This window comes from Acomys russatus, chromosome 1 (assembly GCF_903995435.1).
Source record: "Acomys russatus chromosome 1, mAcoRus1.1, whole genome shotgun sequence".
Lineage (NCBI taxonomy): Eukaryota > Metazoa > Chordata > Mammalia > Rodentia > Muridae > Acomys > Acomys russatus.
The window spans coordinates 88,972,239-88,983,383 of NC_067137.1; the positions used below are offsets into that span (position 1 = coordinate 88,972,239).

An 11,145-nucleotide genomic window follows, 5' to 3' on the forward strand; every position below is an offset into this window, starting at 1 on the left:
CAGAGCCTCACATACATGAGACAGGTGTTCCTGTCACTGAGCTATATCTCCTGCTCCAAATCCAACTCCCGCTCCACTCTTCCTACCACATTAGCGCCTGATTATCTTCTGTCCTTTCCCAGGATACATGGCTTTACCACCTCACAGTGGCTGCGGGTGGCAGCAGTGCCAAGGTGGGCACTGTCTACGAGCAGCTCATTGGGAAACTGATGGATGGTGAGGGAGACCCAGGTAAGGCAAGAGTGGCCATCAGTGCCTGGGCTGTAGGGAAATGGCAGGGTGCTGACCAGACCACAAGCGAAGAGAGCACTACTACACCCAAGCTGTGTTGAGCATGCCTGGGGCAGTCCCATCCCATGCTCCAGTGTCTCGCCAAAACCCTGAGGTAACCACTGTATGTGAGGGAGTCTGTCTGGGAAACAGACTTTCCAGAAACCTGGGTCAATGTTTTACTCTGTTTAATCTTAGTCTGGCCAGCTATGCAGAAGACCTGGGGTAGGGGGTCGGGTAGAGGAGGCAGCTGGTTAATCAGTTTGTTAATGAATGAAGTCTCAGTTTGGATCAGACTAAGCTAAGCCTGGGATATTTGGGGAGTGGTGGGAATAAGCTTACTTTGCTACTAATTCTCAGGCCCTCGTAGACCAACCAGAGGTGCACACCACACATGTCTCTACCACTGCTCTAGGGGTTGCTCTGTTTCAGGTTGATACAGCTGTTTCTCCAACCTGAAACTGGAAGGCAGGCTGTCCCTGCACACAGGCACCTGTGCTCAGAAGCACTCAAACTTTGCTCACTTAGCCCAATCACAGCTCCTCAGCAAAGCCGTGTGTGGGAATGTGCAACTTGCAGTGCACACCTACAAGGCCTTCAGTCTGTAGATGATTAACCCAGCAAAACCCATGTCCCATAGAGTTAAGTACTGTCTTCCTTGCAAGTCGAACTCGGGATTGGTGAATAGGAGGTGAGTTCTCTCTGCAGTAACCGCACTGCTCTCTGGTCTGTGCTTTGTGCAGACTCCCCGCTCTGGAGGCACCCCATGCTGTGCTACAGCCGAGATGGGCTATGTACCTCCCTTACCACCCTGCCCTCCGAGGCTTTGCAGACGGAGGCCCTCAAGCTCTTCAAGGTAATGTGGGAGTGGAGCCTAGGCCTGTTGGATATTGGTGCCCATATAGGCCCAGGCTTAGCCTTGCACAGCTTGAGCCAATCACAGCACAGGAGACCTATGTGGTTACAGGTAGTACAAGGGTTGTGGAGAGGATGAGAAAGCCCTTTGTGGCTTCCTTTATGTCAGGAACATAACTGTTCTGTAGGCCAGGAAGAAGTTCTGGGGCTGTGGGAAATGCCAGCAAAAACATTCCCTTGAGGAGCTGCTGTCACTCTCAAGTAACCAAAAAAAAAAAAAATTTTTTTTTCCTAAGGGGCTAGTGTGGTGCTAAATGCTCTTGATCGCAGCACAAGGGACAGAGGCAGGAGTTGGAGTCAAACGCCAGTCTGAACTACACTGTCTTGGAAGGTTTTCTGGTTTATGGGCAAGCTTATGTAAGGGAAACGTTGAAAGAAGGAGCAGCGCTCCCCTGAAGCAGCCCCTTTCAGCCCCACAACAGACCAGTGCCCTGTCTAGCGAGCACTGTCTGCCAGTGAACTTGAGTCTTTGCTGAGACTCTGCAGTAGCAGTGCACGTCACAAGACAAACCTGTGCTCACTGTCGTCCTCCTTACAGTCCTGCCAGCTCTTCATCAATGTGCCTGTGGAGGCTGCCTCAGTGGACTACCATGTGTCCCTGGCACAGACAGCACTGCAGGTCTGCCTTGTCCACCCTGAGCTCCAGAGCGAGATCTACTGCCAGCTCATGAAGCAGATCAGTTGCCGCCCGCCGCAGAAGTACTCGCTCATGCAGGTGGGCATATACTGGGCATGTAACAACTGGCTAGAAGAAGGTGCCCAGGCAGGTGGCAGGCAGCTTCCATGCTCTCAGTTGCTTAAATGTGGCTGTCTGGTCTGTACATGGTCAAAATGTGATTGCTACCCTGGGCAGTGCCTGGCCATGGCAGCCATCCCAGTACCTGGCGAGGGACGTGAGGTTTGGGTGCTGGGAGGGAATAGTGTAAGGCCTATAGCTCACGCTGCAAGAGCAGGGTCCCCGCACTCACCCCACACTGCCTGTGTTCCATGGCAGTGCTGGCAGCTCCTGGCTCTGTGTGCCCCACTCTTCCTGCCTCAGCATCACTTCCTCTGGTATGTCAAACAGCAGCTTCAGCGCCACGCAGACCCCAGGTAAGAGAAAGCATCCTTTTCCTGTCACTCCTACACTGTTGACTGCATCTCCCCTCAGATGTACTTGGGGTTGAGAGACTTCAACCATCACCATGTCCACCTGAGCAGGTGGAGATCTGGGCAGGCTTTAGCATCCTTGGAGACCAATCCATGTGTGCTTGGGTATTTGGGGGGCACTCTTATGGGAAGCCATGCTACCCCAAATTATTTATACCAAATGTTTATTCCATGTTCTGGCATCTGCAAGAAAATATCCATGCAGGGATGGGGGTAAAGCTCAACAAGGACATACCCAAGGCCCTGGGTTAGATCCCTGGTACTGGCTTTTATAAAGTAAGAGAGAGATGGGGGAGGGGAGATGGGGAGGGAGAGGGGGATGGATGGATGGATGGGTGGATGGATGGATGGGTCCATGGCAGGCATGAGCTGCAGATAGCTCAGTGACACATTGTATCTGGTGAGATGGTAAGGTGCTTGCCGCCAAGGCTGACAACCTGAGATCAATTCCCAGTACCCACATGGTAGGAGAACCAACTCCCACAAGTTGTCCTCTGACCTCAAGTGTGCTCCCTCCCTAGATAAAAACGTAGTGACATCTTAATACTAGTTTTCAGGTCTCCACAACTAATCCAGTTAAGTTTTTTATCCTGGCTCAGCCTGGGTGTGCACCCCAGGGTGCCAAGAGGAAGGAGTTCATAGTATTCCTGGCTGTTTTTAGAAGTGAAACTGGCCAGTATGCCACATACTGCCAGCGAGCAGTGGAGCGGACCCTGCAGACTGGAGAACGGGAGGCCCGGCCATCACGTATGGAAGTTGTGTCCATCTTGCTACGAAACCCCTTCCACCACTCCTTACCCTTCAGCATCCCTGTGCACTTTGCCAATGGGACTTACCAGGTGAGGAAGTTAGACATGCTCCCTGCCCCCGGTCTTCCTGTATCACTATGCAGAGAACACTTCTGAGTGCTGCTAAGCCTTGTAGGCTCTCAGACTAATAGGCACAGTAACAGAACAGATGGGCCTAGACTTGAGGTGGGGGTGGCGTAAGCAGTGTGTGTAGGGAAAGGAGTGTGAATCCCAAAGTGCTGTATTACGTGGTGCCGTGTAGTTAGGTCTTCTGAACCCTCTGGTGAACACGGAAGTTGAGACACTGGGCCAGAGAAGCACGAGATAAACCTCCCAGAATATTGACTGTAAAGGAATGACTAGGCCTCTGCTCAGCTCCAGGTTACAGTGGCAGGCTCAGGTTCCTCTGCGTGTCAATGTGGAAACCAGCTAGGTTTGGCCTCTTGCCTTGACCCCTGTGCCTGTCCATCGCTCTGTTCAGACCCTTCCATGATCCCCAGTGAAAGTTCGGCAGGAAGTCTGCTGATTAAGGGGCCTCTTCCCATCCCCAGGTGGTTGGGTTTGATGGCTCCTCCACGGTTGATGAGTTCCTCCAGCGGCTGAACCAGGAGTCGGGCATGAGGAAGCCATCCCAGTCTGGCTTTGCCCTCTTCACGGACGATCCTTCGGGCAGGGACATGGAGCACTGTCTTCAAGGGCGTGTCAAGGTAAACACCTCAGAGATACAGGTGGTGGGGACAGAGCCTGTCCAGTGTGTGCCTAACTCTTCAGTGGCCTCTTTGGTGCCCAGACCAAGATGTTCTCTCCAGGCCAGCATTTCTGTGCCATCTTAAAATGTATCTGTGCAGGCAGAGAAAGCTACATGGGATCTTGACTCTGGTGACAAGATCCTCACAGTCCTGTCTCCCTCAAGGGACTGTGCAGTATCCAGGGGCAAAGATGTAGCTCAGTGTAAGGATGAGGAGGCCCTGCCAACCCCCGTCCAGTATCTGTCCACTTAGGTCAACAGCTATAACTGAGATCTAGTGGGTGCCATGTGCATTATTATCACATAGCTTTTACTCTGTCTGCTTAACTACTTACAGATTCAACCATAGTTTAGGGAGGTGCGTCCTCATGGTACCTCTGTAGGTGGAAAGCGTTTGAAAGACAGTTGGTCTAGGATTAGTTCCACAAGGGTAGGAATGTCCTGCCACACTGGATGGGTGCATTTGGCTCCAGCATGTTTTCTTTGCCCTCCTAGAACAAAGGGCTAGTCTTTACCAGTGTATATATTTAAAAAAAAAAAAATGCCACATATCTTTCTAGTAAATGCATGGGCATCTGTAAGGCTTTGGTCATAGTGGGCATTTCAGTGTATTTATTGAAAGGAGAATGTGATGAGTAAAGTAAAAATGGAGCCACAATGCCATGGATGTTGACTGGGGCCTGCCTACTCTAGTCCCTCAAGAGGTCAGCCTTCATAAGGCCAGTGAGGCAACACTCCTTTCCTGGGTGCTCACTAACATCCACCTCCTCATCCGAAAGGGAACTGGCAGCCTGAGGCCTCACAGGACAGCCTTCTAATGGCAGAAGCCTTCCTTACTCAGCTTGGCCAGACGCCAGCTCTGTCTGGCCCTCATTTTCCTTGTAAGGGGTCTTTCTGACTTTAATCTTTTGCCTCTTTAAGATCTGTGATGCCATCTCCAAGTGGGAACAAACACTGAAGGAGCTGCACCCCGGAAAGTCTGAGGGGGGCACGCGTGTTGTGAAGCTGATGTATAAGAACAGGTCCTGGGAGCTGCCTGAGGGTGGGGCGGGCATGAGGCTGCCACAGGGGGCTCCCCACAGGATGGCTTGTCCCAACAAGGCGGAGGGCCTATAGTTAGCCTGAGTGGCAGTCATCAAGTAGATTGCAGGCTGGCCTCGCTCCTGATCCCTCATGAGACCCTGGTAGCTCAGGTGTTCTGTCACCCTTCTCTGTACTGCCATTTGCACATGTGTATTCATACATGCCACAAAAGCATACCAGTGCCACGAGGTGGCTGTACATTACCTCATGAGAGTACAGTTTTGTCTAAGTACCAGATAATTTAAGGCTTAAGAATAAAACTTTCTTGTGTATCAATTTCAGGACATATACAAGTACTTTCTACCAATTTAAGTAAGAGAAAATCTATTGAGTGTGTCTCCAGGCAAGTAAGTTCCATTAGTCTTTGGGGAGTCTTAACTCATCCAGACCCCTAATAAACTGTGATTTTAGGTCCCAGATTCCTCATGAAAATGTAGTAAGTCTAGTGTGTTCAGAGCTAACCACCTATTCCTGCGGGTGAGACCTGCATGCCCACATCTAGGTTAGTTTTGACTACAAGTTTCTTGGGTAATAGAAAAGAGGCTTACAAAAGGCATAAACACTTATCTTCACTTGAGGGATCAAGATAAAGATTCAAAGAAAGCCTTCTCATTCTTGTTTGGCTTGCCAGCTGAGGTCTGGCTTGTCCCTGCCTTTCCTGTAGGCTATACTTTCGAAGTCAAGTCAAAGGGGAGACAGAGAGAGAGCGGCTGCTACTTGCCTTCCAAACCAGTGGAGAAATAGTGGCAGGAAGATTTCCAGTCACCAAGGAACTGGCTCTTGAAATGGCTGCCTTGATGGCCCAGGTAGGCTTCTTCCTGTTGAAAGCATCATGGCACCTGACAGGAGACTGCAGCTCCTGTGGCAGCAAGGAGAGAGGGCTGTGCTGTACAGAGAGCTGAGACCTTACTCACTGCACACGGAGGCTGTGGGCAGAATGGGATGGGAATTGAAAAACTGGGCTAAACTCCCAGCCTTCCTTCAGTGTAAGAGCTTGGCCAAGTCATTTCTCATCACTTCATTTTCTGTTGTGTAACTGAACACACACTTCCCTCCCTGCCTCCAGGGTATGTACTTGAGAGTGTGTGCCCCACAGTGCATATGATAAACTATGAGCCAGCCCACCTTCTACGTAGAAAGCTAGAAAGAGCACACATTCAGAATGCTTCTCGTTTGTATTTCCTTTAGAAGGCTCTCTGCTAGGAGTATCTGAGTTACCTTCATGGTTCCTGTAAGTGTGGATTTAACCAGATGTGGTGGCACACAGCTATAATCCCAACATTTGGAGAGCTGAGGCAGAACTGGTTCAAATTCAAGGCCAGTCTGGGTTCTAAGCCAGCCTGGGCTACACAGTGGTTCTTTATAACCGTCAGTGTGAACACTCTGTAGCAGACCACATGCTAACATCTCAGGTGTACCTGCCTGTGTGCTTTTCATCCCCACATAGACGGAGTTTAAATAACTTGAACAAAGACACAAAACTGCTAGGTCAGAACCAGTGCTTGAGCTGGGCGTCTGACACCAAGCCCTCTTCTGTCCTCTGCAATCTGTAGCACCTCCCATCTTCCAGCATTTAGCTGCAAATGAGAGCTGATTTAGACAATGCAGTATTGTTGGGCCCTAAGGATGCTTCTCTAATGTCTGTGAAACATGGGGTAAATTCTCATCATCGATGTGACGAACAGCAATGATGTGGTAAGGGTGTGTTCACCTCTCCAGCAGCAGCCCCACCCACCGCTCAGACTCACGGCTGCTCTCTCTACCTCAGGTGGAACATGGGGACTTGGAGAAGCCTGTGCTGCCAGCCTCTGGGGGTACACCTCCTGCCAAAGCGCAGCACCTCCTCCAGCAGGTTCTTGACAGGTTCTATCCAAGGCGCTATCGAAATGGAGCACCACCGGAGCAGCTGAGGTAGGCTGAGGCAAGGCCTTCACAGGAAGCCTGTGGGGAACGCTGGGAGCTGGGAGTCATCTGTAGGCGGCGCTTAACTAGCACCATTTCTTTCCACCTGCCCAAACCAGGCACATGGCAGATACGATGGCCACCAAGTGGGCAGCGTTACAAGGCTGCTCCCCTTCTGAGTGCATCCGCATCTACCTGACTGTGGCCCGGAAATGGCCTCTTTTTGGTGCTAAGCTCTTTGCTGCTCAGGTAAGTGACAGGAAAAGGAATGTTTTTCCTGGAGCTTCCCTCCCCTCTCTGGTCATAAGCCGTCTGCAGCCCCCACCTCCTCCCTATCAAACACTAGGAGTTGCCCTTTCCCCACCCGTTTCTGGCTGCTCTAGAATGCCATGGTCCAGAGTAGTTAGAATTTATTCTTTATCTTCATGTTTCCTTTATTGGTTTCTCAATGCTTCTTCTGCAAAGACAAGCTCACCTCATTCACACATGAGCATTCAGACTTCAGTTTGAAAGACAAAACAATACATAACCTAAACAAACTCATCTTGGCTGACCACCCAGAAGCCCAGAGGGGGAGAGAGAGGGACCACCCAGGGGAAGCCCACTATGCAGACAACAGTTACTTTGACCTCTTCATGAAGGCCAGGAGGCAAACAGTAATTCCTGTTGGAAGTTTCCCTCAGTAGGTGTCTGGAATGCATGAACATTATAGATAATCACAGACATTACCCTATGACCAGACATTATAATCAGACATTGAGACTGGATCTACATCCTGTTCATTGAAGCTACAGGTCAGAAAATGGCATTCAGTCTTCTACTAGCATAGACAGATAGGTTGTTGAAGGCATAGTTCTAGTTCTAGCTGTTTCAAGTTAAAACAAACAAACAAACAAGGGCTGGGAAGATGGCTCAGCAGTTAAGAGCACTGGCTGCTTTTCCATAGTACCCAGAACCCATATGATTGGTTCCCAGCACCCCTATGGTGGCTCACAAGTGTCTGTAATTCTAGTCTCAGGGGTCCGACATCCTCTTCTGGCCTCCTTGGATACAGGTACACATATAGTACACAGCCATACATACAGGCAAAACCACACACATTAAAAGTAAAATTTAAAAGATTTTGTAAAAAATGAACAAATCAGCCCCTTGCCTCCAAGAGGCTTTCCAACTAGTAGAACAGAACAGAGGGGGAGGTATAGACTGATACAAGTATTCTCCAACTCACTTCTCCTGTCTTCAATTTTTCTTAGCAATATTACTCTGTTTAATTTGGGGATAAGTTGGGGTACCAAACCAGAACTTTGTACATGCTAAGAGTGCTGTCTGCCCCTAAGCTATACATCCAGCCTGTGTACAAGACAGAGACAGAGAAAGACAGAGACACACAGAGAGACAAAGAGAGACAGAGACACAGAGAGAGACAGAGAGAAACAGAGAGAGAAAAGACAAAGACAAAGACTGAAACACAGAGACAGACAGAGAGACAGAGAGAGACAGAGAGAAACAGAGAGCTCCGTGAAATAGAAGCACAGTGGTATTGTGATAAAATGCCATTGGCCTTGGAAGGTTGGAAAAAGCATCAAAAAGGGTATCTCTAGCACTCTTTCCCCCGGGCTCTTGGGTAGTAGAGATCTTCTGGAGCATCTCACTGTAGCTCTGACACAAACACCTAGGAAATGGCTACCATAGATAAAAACCCACTGAAAGGACCTAAAGCCCATTGCATTCTTGTCTCCCTATTTCTCTTACAGTCCCTAGGAAATTGGTTAAAGCAAGATGTAGTTTGCTTGTGAGAGATTGAGGTGCAGGAGAAGACACCTACCAAGCTATCTACACACAGCCTTTAGGTTGGCCTATGTTCTGCTGCTCAGAGCTCTCTATCCTGTATTCTGGCAGCTGTGACTCCCTCCACCTTTTGGATGTTGGGTGGTGGAGCTCCAGGCCTGAATGCCTCCTGCCACAGCAATCCTGATGCTGTACACATGCTACTTTCTGTGTCTTCCAGGATGACGTAGGAGCCCATCAGACTCTCTGGATGGACCTTCTTCCCCAGCGAGTACTTCTGTTCAGAATCTCTAACTGTGGGTGTGTCTGATCGGCCTTCTCTCTTTCTGCAGCCTGTCCAGCTGTCTTCTAAGGAGAACGCTCTGGTGTGGATTGCTGTGAACGAGGATGGTGTTAGCATCCTGGACCACCGCACTATGGTAGGAGAGGAAAAGGCTGGTTCCGACCCTTCTTAAACACCTGTCTTATCTTCTCTGCTCTGGACTCAGAGGCCTCAACTAAGTAGCCCTGGTTCCCCTGTCTCTAACCTCTGCCTTAGTTGTCCAATGTCTAGACACAACTTACACATATCAAGATTTGGCTCTCCAAATTATCATTACCTGGGGCTCTCACTTTTTGGTTAAGGCTCCCTAAACTCAACTGGCTCCTTTCCACACACAGCAAGTGCACATCACTTATCCCTACTCTTCAGTGGCAACGTTTGGTGGCTGCAGGGATGACTTCATGCTTGTGATTAGATCCACTCCAGACCAGAGCTCTGGAAAAAGCCACATTGACAAGCTGATCTTCCGAATGCCTACTCCCAAGGTGGGTCTGACAGCTACTATACCAGCTCACTCTTGACTGTTGTGAAGTGGTAAGCTTGGTGCTTAGAGAGAAAACTCTGGACAGGGTCCGCCCCAAATAAAATCATTGGCCTTGGTGTATGATCAGCATCCCAAAGGGTTTGGGTGGAGTAGTGTGTCCATCTCTCTACTGAGCTGGTACTTGGTGGGAACTACCTGATCCAGCCACTGCCGTTCCTCCTTGCCTCGGGGGGGGGGGGGGGGGGGGGGGGGGTGGGTACTGTGCATCTCAGAGACTCTCCAGGCCAACAGAGGTACATTTTGCTGGGCCTCTAAACACCACTGTCATCTCTTTGGGGCTTTTCTTCTGAGTGAGAGAGCTGCTAAAGCCCAGGAACTCTGTGTACCCAACACTATAGACAGCACTCAAGACAAGGCTAGTTCAATTCCTTTATTTCCCTGACCTCCTCAGATTACAGAAGCTACCTTCATGATGGCCAGCTACATGAACCACTCTTCTGCAACTGTGAACCTATCTGCCAAGCTGCCTGCGACCCGCCAGCCTCGAGACCTGGATGGACGGTTCTTTGCTTCTGTTTCCTGCACTAAGGGGCCAGCTTTGCTGTGAACGTTTCTCCTCCCCATACTCCTGCCACCACTGGTGTCTCTGGGATTAGATTTATATCCTGGAGCATGCTACTACTGTGATGGGTCTGATGGCCCCCTCAAACTGTTCTGTGAAATGTGTGTTGCAGGGTCTCTGAAACCTTTGGACCGATAGGTGCCTTATCTTCCAAGGCCCAACGCTTTCAGATCCAGACCCAATATCAAAACCACTATTTCTTTTACAAGAATACTGACTCTGGATCCTACCTGATGCTAGACTGAAACAGGGATAGCCCAGTTACCAGGGCAATGGTACTGTATTTGGGGCTTCTGCACTGATACTCAGGGAAGCTCATCTCTTTATATTGTACGTGCTCTTTATGTGGGGACTGATACTTGAAGTTTTCTGAACATCCCTAAACAAAAAAAGGACTAAAATTCCTAATTCACCTAAACTCCAGCAGATGCCTACAAATCTCTAAAATTGGACTACTTTCTCAAATGAGAAAAACAACAGCAGAGCTGGAGAAAGAAATGACGCGCTTCCCAACTATTGGTGAGGAGGCATTTGCCAGGCTCCTACTGGGGCAGCAGCTCTGATCTTTTCAGGACAGCACACTATTCCTGTTAAGATGAAAGCTTTTTCTCTCACACTGGACTAGCATAGGCAGGGCTGGATCTAGTCTGTACCCTCCCTGTGTCATGTGCTCTGTGAAGGCTGTGCTCACTACTGAAGGACAAGGTGGCCATCATCTCCGTTGGTTGCTGCTCTGTGAGGCCACCGGAGACAACAGGTCAGGAACACTGAAGACCCCTCCATCCTGCATTGCTCACCAAGACTTGGTAGATAGATGCCTTCTGGAGATTAGTTGGAAGCAAAGAGCATGTATGATATCTGCCCTCGTGATATGTGAAGTAGTTTCTTTCAACCATTGCCTTCCCGAGAACATGTAATCTCTCTCAACTCATACCTTCTAATTGATTTTGATGAAGATGATCTTTATCTCCACCTTCCCCCACAAATAATAATTGAAAGAAAGTTCATACTTTAGTTTTTCAACATATAGAAAACTAAGTTTTATTGTGTAGCTCTAAGGCTGGTTTTTTTTTT

At 49.3% G+C, this 11,145-nt stretch overlaps 1 protein-coding gene across 1 annotated transcript in view; it reads left to right on the top strand.

Annotated features, from left to right (window-relative positions):
- Positions 1 to 11,145, top strand: part of Plekhh1 (pleckstrin homology, MyTH4 and FERM domain containing H1) — a 49,863-nt gene extending 38,718 nt beyond the window's left edge. The window contains exons 17-29 of the mRNA XM_051148249.1: positions 123 to 231; positions 1,014 to 1,126; positions 1,724 to 1,900; positions 2,180 to 2,277; positions 2,996 to 3,173; positions 3,674 to 3,829; positions 4,792 to 4,892; positions 5,618 to 5,759; positions 6,722 to 6,864; positions 6,975 to 7,104; positions 8,976 to 9,062; positions 9,304 to 9,450; positions 9,901 to 11,145. Coding sequence (XP_051004206.1) covers positions 123 to 231; positions 1,014 to 1,126; positions 1,724 to 1,900; positions 2,180 to 2,277; positions 2,996 to 3,173; positions 3,674 to 3,829; positions 4,792 to 4,892; positions 5,618 to 5,759; positions 6,722 to 6,864; positions 6,975 to 7,104; positions 8,976 to 9,062; positions 9,304 to 9,450; positions 9,901 to 10,056 — 1,737 coding nt within the window. The 3' untranslated portion in view covers positions 10,057 to 11,145. The remainder of the gene's footprint in view (positions 1 to 122; positions 232 to 1,013; positions 1,127 to 1,723; positions 1,901 to 2,179; positions 2,278 to 2,995; positions 3,174 to 3,673; positions 3,830 to 4,791; positions 4,893 to 5,617; positions 5,760 to 6,721; positions 6,865 to 6,974; positions 7,105 to 8,975; positions 9,063 to 9,303; positions 9,451 to 9,900) is intronic.